We start from the raw sequence: 18563 nt of genomic DNA, 5'->3' as shown, positions 1-18563 counted from the left end.
TTTCCTCTGGGCCACTGATCACGCCCAGGGCCCTCTGCTCTGCCGTGATGAGGACTGTAAGTTCTGTGGTCCCCCTCCAGTCTTCTCCCGCTCCCAGCTTTCTCTTGGCGGAGGGGCAAATGGAAAACAGGAAGTGTGACCCCTGCTGAGTTGCGGATCTTGGCGACAAGTGTGTCAACACTACCCCCTCCACCCAACGCCACCCCCACACCACCCTCCACCCCCACATCATCCTCACCCACACTACCCCCATCTTAACCACATGCTCAAACCCACATGCTCACCACCACCCCCCCCCCCTTGTCTAATGATACGTCTTGACTTGTGTCTTGCAGAACTTCCTGGTGATGGCAGGCTCATCTGGTGTCCCCTGCACCCCCCCCCATCCGAGCCAGAGCCTCCCCCACCATGAGCTGAGCACTGATGGATGACAGCAGCTCGGATGCCAGCCCTCCACCCGAAACACAGGACTCGAGTCTGAGGATGACACTGACTTCCCATCACAGCTGTCTCCAACACCCTCCCCCATCCCAGAGATGCTCACCTTGGTTGGGCATTTCAGTGAAGAGGCTCCTGGGACACTATCTGGTGCACAACACACAGCTGACCCGGTACAGCAGGTAGAGGAAGGAACTCCCAAGAGGGGGAACAGTCAGTGTGCAGACCAAGCGGACGAACTAGCTGCCGCCCAGACATGTTTTGGGCTACTGGAACGGATAGTTCCATCGATTTGGAGTTGTAGTCGTAGAGCCAGGGATTACATGAGGGATTATCGGCGAGCATCCAGGACCTGCAGATGCAGCTGGAGGTATCCAACCGCGTGCAGCTGCAGGAGGTGGTGCCGGCAATGCATGCCACCCAGGCCAACACCGCATGGGTGGCATCAGTGGAGGCATTGCATGCAACAGTTTTGGCTCAGTACGGTTATGGATCAGCACGTCCAAGACCTGGTGCATTCTGTGCAGGCGTTGGCCGAGGCCCAGGACACAGTTGCTGACTCACAGGCAACCATGTGCCAGAGCCACCTAGACACTGCAGTGGGGCTTCTGAGTATGGCCCAGTCACAGCAGGCCATGGCTGGGAACGTCAACGGCATTCCCCAGGCACTGGCCGATGTGACGCAGACACAGAGGGAAGTGGCCAAGTTCCAGAGGGAGATGGCGCAGTCACTTGCTGACGTGACACAAACCCAGGTGTTGGCACACTCAAAGGGTGATGTGACCCAGTGCCAGATAGAGATAGTCACTCCCTGTGCTCCATGGCCGTGAGCATGCAGACCCTGATTGAGACCAGAGTGGGCCTCCAAAACTGGCAGCGCCAGGTGTCAGGGGAGCCTCAGAGGTTAGCTCTGCTTGCACCCCCATCTCATGGAGTAGCCTGGGGGCCATTGGGCACCCCGAAGGAGGAGGTACTGGGGCCAGTGCCGGTGGCTCCTGCGGGGGAGACGCCGGAAAACTGCAGCACCTCAGACACTCCTACTCCCCCCTCCTCCTGTCCCTGGCATATCTGGTGGACAGCGGGCAGAACAGGGCGGCACCATGCCACTGGGCACCCGAGCAGCAGCCGGGCCCATCCAGGTCTGGTCACCCCAGAAGACACCCGCCAATGGGGACTCAGGTAGCAGGGCGGGGATCATAGCAAGGCGCCTCAACTCCTGCTGTACCGTCTGGGGGCCCATAAGACCAGAACATTAGACACTAGTTAAGAACAAAGAAAGAAAAGTACAGAACGGGAACAGGCCCTTCGATCCTCCAAGCCTACACCAACCATGCTGCCCGTCTAACCTAAAATCTTCTACACTTCCGGGGTCCATACCCCTCTATCCCCATCTTATTCATGTATTTGTCAAGATGTCCCTTAAACGTCACTATCGTCCCTGCTTCCACCACCTCCTCCGGCAGTGAGTTCCAGGCACCCACTGCTCTCTGTGTAAAAAACTTGCCTTGTACATCTCCTCTAAACTTTGCCCCTCTCACCTTAAACCTATGCCCCCTAGTAATTGACCCCTCTGGCCTGGGAAAAAGTCTCTGACTATCCACAAAAGAATGGTTAAGTTGCCATCGGTGCAGGGCAGTTTAGTTATAGGGGCTAGGGCACAAATCTGTATATATGTTGTGACATTAAACACCTGTTCACACTGTCAGATGGGTGTGAGGGATGGCTCGTCTGGTCTGGTCTGGCCAGAGAGAGAGAGAGGGGGGGGGTTACGGCGACACGGGGGGGGGGGGGGGGGGTTGGGGGGGGGACATCGGTGGTGATTTGGGGGGGGGGGGGGGGGGGGGGGGCTAGCCTAGGCTCCCAACCCTCTCCCCCCAATGTCACCCAGGGATTTGATGGGACATGTGCTGGAAGGGTCAACTCACATGCAGGAATCACCCAGGTGGACGGAAGGAAGTGCTACCCTGGACAGGAGTCAAGACATTGTCAACAATGTGGAGTACCAGAGCTTATCACTGAGCAGGTTGTCATTATCCACCATCCATGGACCAGACCTGTGTGTTACTGCCAACCCAGGGCCGCATGCTAAGTGCAGCTGGTATGCATCACAGAGGAAGATGCAGGTGAGGGTTGGGGGATGAATATGTGTCAGTGCCCCTGGACAGTCCCCCCCCCCCCCCCCACCCACCCCGACTCGTTGGTGAACCTGGAGGCGATCAGAGCGTTCACATGCGCATTGGCCTGGCACGCACGTCCTGCGGCCTCCCTTGCCTACCTCGGCTCCATGTCCAGCCCATCCTCCCCCCTCCCTCTCTTTGTCAGATGATGACTGCTGTTCATCCTCCAGTATCACTCCTCTGCTGTGTGGTGTTGTGGAGGATGCAGCAGACCACCACGATGCGGATGGCCCTCTCAGCATCATACAGAGCGGTCCAGGCACCTGAATCTCATCTTCAGGAGACTGAAGCACCAATCGATTGCACTCCCTGTTGCTGTAGCGGGTCTCCGCTTTGGTCTGTGGCCTCGGGATAGGTGTAACAGCCACAACCGCAGTGGATAACCCATCGTCCAGGAAACAAACACCCCCCCCCCGGGCGTCTCAAACATGTCAGGAATCGCCGCATGTGCCAGGATGAAGGCATCATGCCCACTGCCCGGGTATCGGGCGCAGACGTGCATGATGTGCAGCTAATGGTTACATATCAGCTGCATGTTCATTGAATGGCATTCCTTTCGCTTTGTGTAGAGTGGCCTGTCATCTGCAGGTGCGCGTAGGGGACATGCATCTCGCATATCACCCCCTGGACCCGCAGCATCCCATTGATGGCAGTGAAACCCACTACCCTGGCATCCTGGTGGGCTTGGTCCGCATTGAAGTGGATGTATTCAGCAACCTAGGCATATAGGGCCTCCTTGACGGCACAAATGCATCTGTGCGCCGAGGTCAGAGAGTTCCTGGCCAGGTCTCCACTCAGCGCCTGGAAGAACCCATCGCATAGAAGTTCAAGGTGACCGTCACTTTGATGACCACCGGAGCAGGTGTCCTTCCCCTTACCTACATGGTGCCAGATGGGCCATGATCTGGCAGATATGTTGTGCGAACTCCCTGCTCAGCCGACATCTTTGACAGCATTCCCAGCCTGGCAGGTCCTCAAATGACAGGCGCTGTTGTCACACACAGGAGGCCTCATGCAACGCCTCCTTGGCAACCCCTCCTCCTCGGCTTGTCCGGCAGCTGTCTCTCCATCCTGGGCGGCTGCCTTCTGTTCCTCTGCGGCAGGCTTTGCTGCTGCACGCTCCGCTGCTGCAGCTTCCTCATCCTCGCTTAGCGCCAGCTTGTACAGTGCAGGGCATCCCCAGAACTGCGGCAACCAGCAGGAAGGCCACCATTGCTGGTTGAATTCCAATATCCATTGTCTGCAGGGACTGAAAAACCAACATGTTAGCATGCGTAACCCCATGCCCAACCAGATCCACCAGGCTACATGGTGGCCCCGGTTGGCACTGTGGGCTCCACACCCCCACAAGTCCACCCAGACCCCCCCACCACCGCACCCCGGTGATGGCCAGCACCGTAGGGACCTCTGGCCCTGATGCCTGTCCCTGATGCCAGGGGTACCATTGGCTGGCACTGCCCTTGCCAGCAGTATGTAACGCGGCCCCTGCCCTGTGATGGAACCATCAATTCACGAGACACGTGCTTTAAGATATGAACAGTGGTTTTAATCTACTTACTACAGAGCCAGCCTGTTACCCGTTGAACTCTCGATGAACTGCAGGCTGGCTCTGGACACGGTTATTTATACAGCAGTCTAGGGGGAGGAGTCGTGGGCGGAGCCAAGGGTGGAGTCCTGTACAAACTGCTGAGCATTCCCAGAGCTACTCCCCCTAGTGGTCGGATAACGCTACTGCGCTTACAATGGTATTGGTAAATACAGTGTGAATTACTAAGTTACATTCACCACATTCACCCCCTGCAAAAAAATCAAGTCCGGCGGGGGTGGTGGTCTACAAAGTAAGTCTGTCTGGTGGTCGAACTGTGATCTGCGGAGCACCGGGGTTGCAGCCTTTTGCGGTGGCTGGATGGGTGTAGTGTGCTGGGGTACAATGGTGGACTCCAGGGAGGGTTGTGTCTGAGCTTCATACTCTTCTGGTTCGACCGGGGACTGGGGGCGCTGGCCGGCGCGGGTGCAAGGAACTGGTGGAGTGAGCTCGTGGGCTCGGGAGCGCGAGGGGGCGGCAGCATGGGGTGTAGGATGAGGGGTCCTTCTGTAGGGGTAGAGGCGGCGCTGGATCCAGCGGGTGCCAGATCCCGGAGGGACACTGTGTCCTGGCGGCCGTCAGAGAACTCGATGAAGGCGTACTGGGGGTTGGAGTGGAGCAGGCGCATCTTCTCAACAAGGGGGTCGGTTTTGTGTGCCCTGACGTGTTTCCTCAGGAGTACCGGGCCCGGTGTCCTCAGCCATGCCGGAAGTGAGACCCCCGTGATAGTGGCCCTGGAAAAAATGAAGAGCCTCTCGTGAGGGGTCTGATTGGTCACTGTACATAAGAGGGACCTAATAGCGTGGAGCACGTCTGGGAGGACTTCCTGCCACTGGGAGACTTGGAGTTTTCTAGACCGAGTGTCAGTAGGACGGTCTTACAGACCGTCGCGTTCTCCCTCTCCACCTTCCCGCTTCCCCTGGGGTTGTAGCTGGTAGTCCTGCTCAAGGCAATGCCCTTGTCGAGTAGGTACTGACGCAGCTCATCGCTCATGAAGGACGAACCCCGGTTGCTGTGTACGTAGCTGGGGAAACCAAACAGGGCGAAGGTACTATGCAGGGCCCTAATGACTGTGTGGGAGGTCATGTCGGGGCACGGGATAGCAAATGGGAAACGGGAGAACTCATCTACGACGTTTAGAAAGTAAACATTCTTGTTAGTTGAGGGGAGTGGCCCTTTGAAATCAATAGCGAGGAGGCGTTCAAAGGGCCTAGAAGCCTTGACCAGGTGGGCCCTGTCTGGTCTATAGAAGTGCGGTTTGCACTCAGCACAGATCGGGCAGTCCCTGGTGACCGCTTTTACCTCCTCGTTGGAGAAAGGCAGGTTTCGGGCTCTGATGTAGTGGGCGAGCCGGGTGACCCCCAAGTGACAGAGGTCGTTGTGGATGACTTTCAGTCGGTCTATCTGTGCGCTGGCGCATGTCCCGCGGGATAGGGCATCCGGAGGCTCGTTGAGCTTCCCGGGTCGATACTTAATATCGTAATTATAGGTGGAGAGTTCGATCCTCCACCGAAGAATTTTAGCATTTTTTATTTTGCCCCTTTGCGAGTTATCAAACATAAAGGCAACCGATCTTTGGTCGGTGATGAGGGTGAACGTCCTACCTGCGAGGTAGTGCCTCCAGTAACGAATAGCCTCCACAATGGCTTGTGCTTCTTTCTCGACTGAGGAGTGTCGGAGTTCTGAAGCGGAGAGGGTACGGGAGAAAAATGCGACTGGTCTCCCTGCCTGATTTAGTGTGGCTGCTAGAGCTACCTCTGAGGCGTTGCTCTCAATCTGGAATGGAGTGGATTCATCCACCACCCGCATGGCCGCTTTGGCGATGTCCTCCTTGATGTAGTTGAAGGCCTGGCGTGCCTCAGTTGATAGGGGAAATCGTGTGGCCTTAAAGAGTGGGCGGGCTTTGTCCGCATATTGAGGGACCCACTGGGCGTAATAGGAGAAGAAGCCCAAGCACCGTTTGAGGGCCTTGGGGCAATGGGGGACGGGGAGTTCTAAGAGCATACGGTCCGGGTCTGGGCCCAGGACTCCGTTTTCCACGAGGTAGCCGAGGATGGCCAGTCTGTTTGTGCGGAAAACGCATTTCTCTTTGTTGTAGGTGATGTTTAATTTCTGTGCCATCTAGAAAAAACGGTGGAGGTTGGCGTCGTGGTCCTGCTGGTCATAGGCGCAGATGGTGACATTGTCCAAGTACGGAAACGTGGCCCGCAGGCCGGACTGGTCCACCATTCGGTCCATTGCTAGTTGGAACACCGAGACCCCATTAGTGACGCCGAAGGGGACCTGGAGGAAATGGAAGAGGCGGCCTCGAATGCCGTGTAGTGGCGGACCTCCGGGCGGATTGGGAGCTGGTAGTATGCAGACTTCAGATCCACCGTGGAAAAGAGCCGATACTGGCCGATTTGATTTACCATGTCTGCAATCCTGGGGAGGGGATACGCGTCGAGGAGCGTAAATCTATTTATGGTATGGCTATAGTCGACAACCATGCGGAATTTTTCCCCGGTCTTAACGACCACCACCTGAGCTCTCCAGGGACTATTGCTGGACTCTATAATCCCCTCACTGACACGCCTTCGGACCTCTGATTTGATAAATACCCTATCCTGCGGGCTGTATCGCCTGCTACGAGTGGCTACGGGTTTACAGTCCTTTGTGAGATTGGCGAAGAGAGGAGGGGGGGAGATTCGCAGCGTAGTGAGGCTGCAGATAATGAGTGGGGGCAGGGGCCCACCGAAGCGGAGGGTGAGGCTCTTAAGGTTACACCGAAAATCTAGGCCTAATAAAAGTGGCGCGCAGAGGTCGGGCAAAACGTAGAGTTGAAATTTTGAGTAGCTAGCGCCTCGGATTGTGAGTGTCGCGGCGGTGCGCCCCTGGATTTGGACAGCATGGGAGCCTGAAGCGAGCAAGATAGTTTGCCACACGGGGAAAACGGGGAGCGAACAGCGTCTTACCAGGTCTGGGTGTATGAAGCTCTCAGTGCTCCCGGAGTCGAAAAGGCATGGCGTGTTGTACCCGTTGATTTGGACCTCTGTCATTGAATTTCGCAGATGCTTCGGGCGTGATTGATCCAGGGTGACTGCGCCGAGTTGCGGGCCGTGTGACGAGCGCCCAGGGAGGTCTTACTCTTCCGATGAGTTGTCCGAGCATGGAGATGCAGGTCGGGCCTGTGGATCGCACGTGGCAGGCGGCGAGGAAGATGGCATCCAAGATGGCGGCCCCCATGAGTCACACGTGGCCGGCCGCGTGGTGGAGGTTTGCCAAGATGGTGGCCCCCATGGATCGCACGTAGCGGAAGGGGCGGGGCCGGGGCATAGGCCGCAGCTTTTCGGGCCCCACGGGCCTGCGGGTGTGGGGAGCGATTACTTCGTGCCGCTGGGGAGTTGGAAGCTGGGGCCCTTTTTGCGAGGCACACTCTCGCGTAGTGGCCTTTCCGCCCGCAGCTGCTGCAGGTCGCGTTGCAGGCCGGGCAGTGCTGCCGCGGGTGCTGATTCTGGCTGCAGAAATGGCAGGCTGGAGCAGCAGTGGCTGGCTGGGGCAGCATGGTGGCTGGGCGGCCGCTTGGCACAGGCCTGGGGGAGTCGCTGGTCGGGGGCCCATGATTGGGTCGCGGGGTCTGCGGGGAACGAGGGGAGGCTGCGGAAGGAGACCTCCATCGTGGTAGCAATTTCCGTAGTTGTTTCTAAGTCTTGGGCCCCCTTTTCCAGCAGTCGTTAGCGCACATAATTAGACCTGAGGCCCGCTACAAAAACATCGCGTACAGCAAGTTCTCTATGTTCAGCCGCGGTAACCTCTTGATAGTTACAGTCATTCGATAGATTATTGAGCTCTCTTAAAAATTCGGCGAGTGATTCTGTAGGCCGCTGGCGGCGAGTCGTGAACACATGGCGAGTCGTGAACACATGGCGTGCGTAAACTTTGTTAATGGGTCTTACATACATCTTATCGAGTATCGCTAGCGCTGCAGTATATGAACCGGCCGAGTTTAGTTGCGTAGAGATTCTGTGGCTCACCCTCGCGTGCAGTAGACTTAACTTCTGTTGTTTTGGCTGTGCTCGCTTCTGCCAGGTAGGCCTTAAAGCACCGCAGCCAGTGGGAGAAGATTTCTTTTGCCTCTGCATCCTGTGGGTCGAGTTCCAGGCGGCCAGGCTTGAGGGCTGATTCCATGATCGATCCTGACTGTTCTTAAGTAGATTAAATTGATGGAACCATCAATTCACGAGATACGTGCTTTAAGGTATGAACAGTGGTTTTAATCTACTTACTACAGAGCCAGCCTGTTACCCGTTGAACTCTCGATGAACTGCAGGCTGGCTCTGGACACGGTTATTTATACAGCAGTCTAGGGGGAGGAGTCGTGGGTGGAGCCAAGGGTGGAGCCCTGTACAAACTGCTGAGCATTCCCAGAGCTACTGCCCCTAGTGGTCGGATAACGCTACTGCGCTTCCAATGGTATTGGTAAATACAGTGTGAATTACTAAGTTACATTCACCACACTCTGTGTCCCCGTAGTAGCTACAGTGGGCATTGCCCTTGGGTGAGCCGTCTGCTGCCCTGCCGGCAGGTGGCGGCAAGTTCGGTGGTGGGGGCATGGCGGAGGGTGGGATGTGGGGGCGGGGAACCCATGCGGCCGGTGTAACTCTGCAGAAGCAGGGGAAAAAGTGGGTGGTCAGTGGAGTGAGCAACAAGATGGTTGCCTTGCAGGCCGCAGCAATGACTGTCTGTCCCTATACACCGCCCCAGCCCCGTGGGGGTCACCCCCTCCCCTTCTCTTGGCCCTGGCAGGGACGTTCCTTCACCCCAGCCAGCCTGACTAGCAGCCCAGGTTGCGCCTTTCTCTGTCCTACCCCCTATCTCACCCCCGCATCAGCAAAGATGGTGGTTTCCTGATTTTTAAAAGCACAAGTGAACCAGGTGTCGTTGTGTGCAGACGACCTGTTAATTTATGATGTGGGCGTCGCTGGTTAGGCCAGCATTTATTGCCCATCCCTAGTTGCCCTCCAGAAGGTAGTGATAAGTTGCCTTCTTGAACCGCTGCAGTCTTGAGGTTTAGGTACAACCACTGTGCTATTAGGGAGGGAGTTCCAGGATGTTGCCCCAAGTGAAATGCGGCAATATATTTCCAAGTCAGGGTGGTGAGTGACTTTGAGGGGAACCTCCAGATGGTGGGGTTCCAAGTTATCTTCTGCTCTTGTCCTTCTAGATGGTAGGGGTCATGGGTTTGGAAGGTGTTGTCTTAAGGAACCTTGGTGAGTTACTGCAGTGCATCTTGTAGATGGTGCACATGGCTGCCATTTTCGTCGGTGGTGCAGGGTTTGAATGTTTGTGGAAGGGGGAGCAATCAAGCGGGTTGCTTTATCCTGGATGGTGTTGAGCTTCTCGAGTGTTGTGTTGCTGGAGCTGCACTCATCCATACAAGTGAAGAGTATTCCATTAAAGTAAAGTAAAAGTAATCTTTATTGTCACAAGTAGGCTTACATTACACTGCAATGAAGTTACTGTGAAAAGTCCCTAGTCGCCACATTCCAGCGCCTGTTCAGATGCACAGAGGGAGAATTCAGAATGTCCAAATTACACACGTCTTTCAGGACTTGTGGGAGGGACCTGGAGCACCCGGAGGAAACCCTTGCAGACATGGGGAGAACGTGCAGACTCCAAGCCGGGAATCGAATCTGGGACCCTGGAGCAACAGTGCTACCGTGATTACACTCCTGACTTGTGCCTTGTAGATGGTGGACAGGCTTTGGGGTCAGGAGGTGAGTTTCTCGCTGTAGGATTCCTAGCCTTTGATCTACACTGGTAGCCACAGTATTGTTATGGCTAATCCAGTTCAGTTTCTGATCAATGGTAACACCAAGGATGTGGATTGTCGGAGATTCAGCGATGGTAATGGTAATTAATTGGAGTAAAATATCTTTGGAAAAAGGAAACTCCCAGGATTCGGTAAATCGTTTTGCAAAAGGGGCAGAAAGCGAGGGGGTTGACACTCCCAAACCTATTGTCCTATTACTGGGCAGAAAATAGAGAAGGTGCGGTGTTGTTGGAGGGGGAGGGGAAGAATCAGAATGGGTTTGGGTGGAGGAGGTCTCCCATGTGGAATAGAGTTTGAGGGCCTAGGTAGTGGCCCCACTCCCGCTCTCTCCGAGCAGTATACTAGAAATCCCGTGGTTGCACCTTCGCTCAGAAAATGGAACCAAGTGAGGTTGTACTTTGGGCTAATAGGCATATCGACACTGGCCCAATTATGTAGGAATCATCAGTTTATGTCGGGAAAAATGGATGCGATGTATGGTAGGTGGTACAGGGAAGGGGTAAAACGGTTGAGGGACCTGTTTATTGAAGGAAAATTTGTGAAACTGGAGGAATTCCATGGGAAATTTGAGTTCCCTAGGGGGAGTGAATTTAGATACATTCAAATCTGGAACTTTGCAATCAAAGAACTACCCTCATTTCCTCATCTGCCGGAATGAACGCTGCTGGAGAAGTTGTTTACTCGGGATGAAATGGAGGGAGGGGAAGATTGGAGACAGTTATGGGTGGCTGCTAGGAACTGATAAGACGCCAATGGAAAAAATAAGGAAGATGTGGCAGGTGTTGGGAATCAAGCTTGGAGGGGGGATCTGGAGTGAGATCATGCACCAAATTAACTCAACTTCATCCTGTGTTATGATAACTCTCATCCAGTTCAAGATAGTGCACAGGACTCACATAACGAGAACCCGGATGAGCAGGTTTTTCTTGGAGGTAGAAGATGAATGTGAAAGGTGCGGGAGGGGATCAGCAAACCATCCACATATGTTCCGGGATTTCTGGATTGCAGTGTTTGACACAATATCAGAGATAGTGGGGGTCAAGCGAACACCATGCCCTTTGGTGGTAGTCTTTGGGGTTTCAAAGTTGCCGGAGCTGTTGGAGGGGAATGGGGCTGATGTAATAGCTGATTGCAAGATGGCAAATCCTATTAAATTGGAGATCGGCGGTGACACCGGGGGTTTCAACATGGCTGGGAGATCTGGTCGAATTCTTGAAGTTAAGAGAAAATTAAATGTTCTCTCAGGGGGTCGGAAGAAAGGTTCTTCATGAGATGGAAGCTCTTTCTATCCCCGTTTCAATAAATGTTTGTCACCAAGGCGATGGGGAGGCTTAAGGGTAGGAGGGGAGAATAGGGGATTATTTGGAGCAGGAAAAAGAGGGAAATTTGTATTTGAACTGTTTGTAACCTGTTGTAAGTTGATTACTGTTTATTAATGTAACTATGTGTTTAAAATAAAATATATTTAAAATAATCCTTAAAATTGGCACTGCAAAAAAAATGTATTTATTGGTTCCAGAAGCATGAATGTGTTAAATGGTTTTCTAGTTTGCCTACAGGACTCCCCTGCCAGCACATCGAAGTAATTATTAACTGTGCAGGTACCACTAAATGCAAGTTATTTCATCAGTACAAATTACATGAACGGCTTTGAAAATATTTTCAAAACTGCCATTCAGGTTTGACTGGTGAGGAGGTGGATAGCATTCTCTTGTAGGAAATGGAATTGTGAATCTAAATATACTTTTTTAGGATCTGGGATTTAGAGAGGAAGTAAAAAAGGAAAGAAGTGAGGGAAAGAGAGTATGAACAGAGAATGGAACACAAAGTAAAAAGGTAGTGAGAAGAGGGGTTGGCTGATTAGGAACATGGAGGCAGAGGTAAGGCTGATATAATAATTGAATGCTGTGTTTCTGTCATTTCCAAACAAAAGGATAGTATCAAAGTCATATTTTAGATAGTGGATAAAAATTGATAAAGACGAGGTATCAGAATGACTGGCTCTATTTAAAAGTTGATAAGTCTTCAGTAACCAAGGCTATATTGCAGGATAAAGGTTAAGTTAATAAAGCCAAAGTGACATAAAATAGGAAACAAATATAAGCTCACAAGGAATCAACCTCAGACAAATTGATGCGCAGGGGATCTTATTGCTATACACCCTTTATCAACATCCAGGGTCCGATACCAACAGTTGGAAAGAAAGGGCAGCTTCAGGTCTGATTTTACACCCCATCCTATTTTACTCTCCATGAAAGTGGATGGATTTTAAAATGTGTGGTTGACCAGGTTTGGTTGTGATTAGGAATTTAGACTAAGCAAATCAGAAAATAAAGCAGACAGGAAAATCACAATCGGCTGATAACAGTCTAGGTTGCTAAAAGCACATCAAAGCTAGTCCTTTTACTACCCCAACGTAACATGCAACTTATTTTGAAAACCACCAATAATTACACCCCTGACTAATAGTGTCTAACAGATTATTCCAGGCATTTATCTACGTTTGTGTAGATGTACTGCCTTCCACATGCCTTTTTTATTATATATCAAGCTATTCCCCATCAACACCTGCTCTTATGTTCACAGCTGTGCATAAACATAGAACATAGAACAGTACAGCACAGAACAGGCCCTTCGGCCCTCGATGTTGTGCCAAGCAATGATCACCCTACTCAAACCCACGTATCCACCCTATACCCGTAACCCAACAACCTTACTTTAACCTTACTTTTTAGGACACTACGGGCAATTTAGCATGGTCAATCCACCTAACCCGCACATCTTTGGACTGTGGGAGGAAACCGGAGCACCCGGAGGAAACCCACGCACACACGGGGAGGACGTGCAGACTCCGCACAGACAGTGACCCAGCTAGGAATCGAACCTGGGACCCTGGAGCTGTGAAGCATTTATGCTAACCACCATGCTACCGTGCTGCCTAGCCGCTTACAAACTGATTGTTTGTTTGGCATTTCTAGATTGAGCCCTAGTTCTGGGAAACTGCTTACTGGAGATTATGAGATTATGTAAAGTGCCACATTTTGCTGCCACTTTACAAGGCAAAAAGTATAGCGTATTGTTAAAAATTAGATGGTCAAATTTACTTACAACTAAAGTAATATCCAGTAGTTGCACAGCCTTAAGAGTCACTGGAAGATATGTCGCCCAACCCTCACTGCCCGGGCATGACAATGTTTACACAGAAGAGGTTGGGTCTGGTTGAGTACAATCTAAGACTAAATCAGGCCACTATCAGGCTGCCGTTTTGGAATCGATGAGAGCACATCTTGAACTAATGTACTGACTGTAATCATTGAGAAGTAATCATTGATTGACACAGCACATTCAAGCCCTCCCATCCCTGGCTTCCTGGACTGGGACCAGGGCATGCATGCCAGGCATGCATGTAGCATGATGTACACTGTCCCAGCACTGCCTCAGACTTATGCCCCCTCTTCCTATCACCACCAGTGCCAGTCATGTGTCTCTGTCCACACCATCCCTCCTGTGCTCCATTCACTAGCAACCTTCCCCTGCTGCTTTCCACCACCCCCCCCCCCCCCCCCCCCAAACCCCAAACTGACCTTTGGCCACACTGTGAATTTTCCTGTCCTGCCATCATGATGCCTGTCGCTGTCCGAACAGAAAATCCTACCCATAGTCTGAAGTTGCTTTTGTTCTCTTAAGAGTGCATGAATACTGCAAGTTTAGCATTGGTGCAATGCAGTTAGTATTTGAATGATGATAAACTAGCAGCATGGCGTCAAGAGTCATAGCTCATACCTGACTTTGAAGTGAAGAAGACAGTGTCACCTTGTATTTGTGCAACAACACATGGATTGCAAACTTACTGCTGCATCAAACTTGGCTTGCAAAATATCGAGGTGATGTTATCCCCTGGACATTTTGATCAGAATTCTGTAAGGCTCATGTAGTTTTGTCCATGGGTTGGAGTATCGGCAAATAACTCCTGTCACTTCCATGGCAGAGGCTCCATAATCAAAATGGCTACCCATTAGACCTGGTTGTGGAAATCCTGCCCACCGAGAGCTGTAAGACAATTAGAGGCTGGCAGCTCATCAGCAGGTATGGTGGCAGTAATGTACTTACTTACCACAGATTAAGGAAAATCAAAGGCAAGTGAAGGCAAAATGAGATGTTAGGTGGCCTTTTGAGGGTGCAGGAAAACTGTACAGCCCCCATTTGCTCCCTGGGCCACCACTAAATTATGTGCATTCAGGGATAAGAGATGTCAATCGCTCATTAATCATTAAGGCAGCTGGGATTGCCAGGTCACCCATATTTATTCTTTTATTTAATCAAGGCAGGCTTGCAGCCGTCAGATCACTGATGTGGGGCCTCTCCAGTGATTAAGTGGGCCAGGTCGTCATGTTTCCTGCCACAATGGGCTATTTCAAATCTAGGCCTTTGTATTCTAGCCTGACCTTAATTTAAGTGTTTCCAAAATATTAATGTTTCAGGAAAATGCCTGTTGGAAGATGAAAAATGAAAGATCTCTTTGCTTATACAATTATCCAGGCAACTGCAGAGTTCTATCCTAAACAAGAAAATTTAGTTTCCAGCCACGTAGGAGCCAAGCAATGTTAATAGAATTCTACCTGGCTGGAGTCCACACTGCAGTTACTGATCTCCAACCAAAAGAAGTCGATATGTATTGGTGAAATATTTCTCAAAAAATCTTTTCTTATCCCAGCAGATTTCATCAACAAGGCAAATTAGAGATTGAAAGAGTACAAGGCATTTGTGGAATTATACATGTGTGTCCTTTGCAATAAAATCTGACCTTTTGAAGGTGCATAGATAAGATGCACCACGGCAAAAGGGCAGTAAAATTCTTCTCTTGGGATTGTTCACAACTAACACCAGGAAAGCACAAGCATATTCAATGTGGTTTAAATGAAATCAGCATACAAAGTGCCTCCAGTTATTCAAGGATTCTATGATGAATGAACTAACTTAACACCAGCGGCTATTGCAGCTTTGATCCAGACACACCATCTGCAGGACCCATTACAATTATCACAAGGAAATGCTTAGAGGGCACCACAATTTTTAAGCGAGTAGTACAATATACTTGACTCATAGGACAAATCATCTATTTTGCATCATATTTATGTATTCTGATAAAGCTATTTTGTGACCACGCGTCATGAAAATATGTGTTTTTGAAGAAGGCAAAACTATTTTAATGGTGAAAAAGTTTAGAAACATCAGGAAAGGCATACGCATCGATAACTAGACAAGAAAGAATGTCCGTAAAGAGAAACAATCCACAACCTCAATGTTGAACTGTGCTCTTTTAATCACATGGAACTGAAACGGTCACATGGTCAATGATTCACGTCAAAAAACCAGCTGTCAATTTGTAGATTATGTACATTGCCCAGGGCAGCTCCAATTCAGTGTACGGTAGATGCCAAGAATGAAGAATCCATTTTTTGACATATTTCACAAAAACATTTATAGTAAAGGATACACTCACTTAATATTATTGCATATAAATTCTGCACCTTGAAAAGTGCTAGTTATAACAGAAGGCTATGTCAAATCTCAAGTACAGAACATTTGTCTTCAGTTCCCCAAATTACACAACAGTGAGAAATTCTGCTTAATTTAACCCAGCAGAGTTTAAATCCAAATGAGTTTTTAAAAAGTTATATCTCATTTATACTTTTGTGGCTGAAATTTTCATTTTTGACCTCTAGCCTCAGCTTCAGTTTCAGGCCTCCAGCTAACTGAACTACCCAGTATGTTTGGCGTGCAAAGCTATATCAGCTCCAGGTCTCCGGCAAAGAATCAAACTCAATCTTTTGGCTGTCTTAACACACCCCAGTTGTGGCTCCCCATAACTAGCTATCATCTGACATTAATGTTTCTGACTTTACTATGTTGCATAAATTATGGTTATAAGATTGTATATTATAGTATATTATAGATTGTATATTAAATGTACATTATACAAATGTGTTTTTATTTTAATTACATTAATTAAAATTAAGGCATGAGTGTTTGCATTATATTTAATATTACTTATACTTTATTTTAATATGTTGTTAGTGCAAGTTCAGGAAATTAACTTAGGTCTTCATTGATTTGGGGAATATAACAGATCAACGTGTAACTTCACATCCGCTCTAGCTTGCCTGTCCAGCTCCATTTTCAGGTGTTACCACCCTCTGAAAATGAACTCCTGAAATCTGTACACTCAATATGATGCTTCTCTTACTTACCAGTTCCCTCAGTTCTCTGTACTTTACGAAAAAACATTCCCTCTCATTATTTTAACACCTCCTCCTCCTCACTGCATCTCTCCTACTGCAAATTAAAGATTCCTTACTGGCCTCAGAACGTCACCTTACTGCATTTCCCCTTATCGAGTACACCGCTACCATCTTATACCATTCAAATGAATTCCAGGAAACTTTAGTAAAGTCTAGGAAACTCAGACTGCAAACATAAAATTGGAAACAAACAGATTTGAAATGACAGCAGTTATAGAACCTGCTGTGATATTCAAAGCAAATGTAAATCTAATTAAATGGTTATACATAAAGCAAGGTTATACACAATATTCTTTATTTGCTCAGATCTCATCAAAATTAGTTTTATTTAAATAAAATCCATTAAGTATTACACATTGTGAATTTTACATGCGGAATATCCTAGCATATCAAACTAAAGGCTGTTAATGACAATTCACTGATCCTTACTAGTTTCTGCTGGAGCAGATTGGTCTGCAAGAATGGATAGCGCTTTCATCAATTTCTATTCATCTTTTAATGCTGTTCCACCCATCAATAAGTATCAAGAATTTCATTAAATATAATGAAAAGCTAGAAACTATAAACTCTCACAACTTGCCGTTGTTTGCTCCATGTCGAATAGGCGTCTCAGAAAAGGTGCAAGTTTCATTGTGTTTAAAACAAAACACTTTAACTTCAAGTAAACCGACACTACAATATCCCTTACATAGGGTGCATGGAACATAGTTCAACCTGAGCAAATAAGACAAAGTCCTCATGCCAATCATTCTGAATGGCTCCAAATATAGTCTGAAAGTTCACTTTCTGAACTGAGAAGAAACAAAACCTTGCCCAGTGGAAGCATTTGCTGCACAGTTTAAACTGTCGACGGCTAGGGTGCTCCCTAATCTGCCTCGTTATTTTGGGATGATTTACCCACACACTTTCTGCTGCTTCTTTGCTTTGACTTGAAGCTACTTTTAGATATAATTGTGTGTCTTGGGGCTGACATAGTTATTTACCTATTTTTATGTAATTGTATAGTTAAGTAATTGAAGTGGTCTGCATCTGGCATAAATGTTTTACATTAGTATTTGATTTTTGAAAAAAACAAAATGTTAAATCAAAAATCTCCAGCTGAGCAGTTGGTGACATTTAGGAAGAATGTGAATCACTACGGATGGAATTAATGGACACTAGAGAAACTTTGCACCTGAGTGACCTTGAGGCTTTTGAAAGATTGCTTTGTACTGAAATGAAGTTATGCTTGCAAATGGTTCCTGAAACAAATGCGCATTAGGTTAAACAGCTGTCATCACTGTGGTTATTCTGTGTTTTAAAATACTGACACAGGAAACCTGAACAGTCTGTCAAACAATGCAACAAAAATACCCAAACTGCAATCAATTAAACATTAATCTCAAGCAATTCTGTCCTGAATAGATGTGTGCTTTCTTCTAGGGGCTTAAGTATTTCGACAAAAGGCAAACTCAAATGTATGCCTTCTTTGAATCAACTATTGTAATTCACAGCAGTCAAGTACAGTGCATCTATTTTGTTCGGTTGCCCACTGCAGTCAGGAATTGAGCGACCCTTTCCTATCTTGTCCATGGTGCTGAATATCGAACCATAAAATGCGCCCGATTTCCTTTACATTTTGAAAACTGCTCCACTCCACCGGACAAACCATTATAGATCTTCGCTTTAAACCATTGCATAATAAACGGTGAAGCGCGCTGTGTGATTAAATCGACATTGTGAAAAACGTCAAACGAAAATAACCTACAAGAAACGAATGCGCATCAGTTCCACTGAACAGGATTAAAAGCTAGCTGGCATTGTGATAGAACCGAGCATCAAACCGAATTACTGGGAAATGTAGCAGCGAATTTAAATGCCATGCACTTGACAATGAACAGGCGTGAGCCACCCATGGCTAGCTTTCCATAAATTCGTTTGAATTCCTCGTCCGTACCAATCTTACCTTCTCTATCACATAGCTGTATGGCCTCCAAACTGCTGATATTTTTCAGCATTTCGTCGCATGGACTGGTCGGGCTGCTGAGACTGTGGGCGAGATGTGCATCCATTTTGCAGTTTTACGAGGATTTGTTTTTTTTTGTTCTCTGTCTTCACCTTGAGTGCCGGGCTCTGATCGCTCGGGCGCTTTCACTGGCGAGAATGGGGAACAGCGTCAGCTCCAGACTCAACTATTATTCCAGCTCATTGAGGGGAGAGAGAGAGCACAGCCATCAGCAATGCCTGTAGCACACACAAAAAAACATGTC

General features: G+C 49.0%; 1 protein-coding gene across 1 annotated transcript in view; it reads right to left on the bottom strand.

The window, feature by feature from the left end:
• Nucleotides 1-18539, bottom strand: part of phyhiplb (phytanoyl-CoA 2-hydroxylase interacting protein-like b) — a 91855-nt gene extending 73316 nt beyond the window's left edge. The window contains exon 1 of the mRNA XM_038822000.1: nucleotides 18260-18539. Within this exon, the coding sequence (XP_038677928.1) occupies nucleotides 18260-18365 (106 nt within the window). The 5' untranslated portion in view covers nucleotides 18366-18539. The remainder of the gene's footprint in view (nucleotides 1-18259) is intronic.
• Between the last annotated feature and the right edge of the window lie 24 nt (nucleotides 18540-18563).

This window comes from Scyliorhinus canicula, chromosome 16, assembly GCF_902713615.1.
Source record: "Scyliorhinus canicula chromosome 16, sScyCan1.1, whole genome shotgun sequence".
NCBI lineage: Eukaryota > Metazoa > Chordata > Chondrichthyes > Carcharhiniformes > Scyliorhinidae > Scyliorhinus > Scyliorhinus canicula.
Note: the sequence above shows the minus strand (reverse complement) of the source record. Positions and strands in the feature narration are given on the sequence as shown.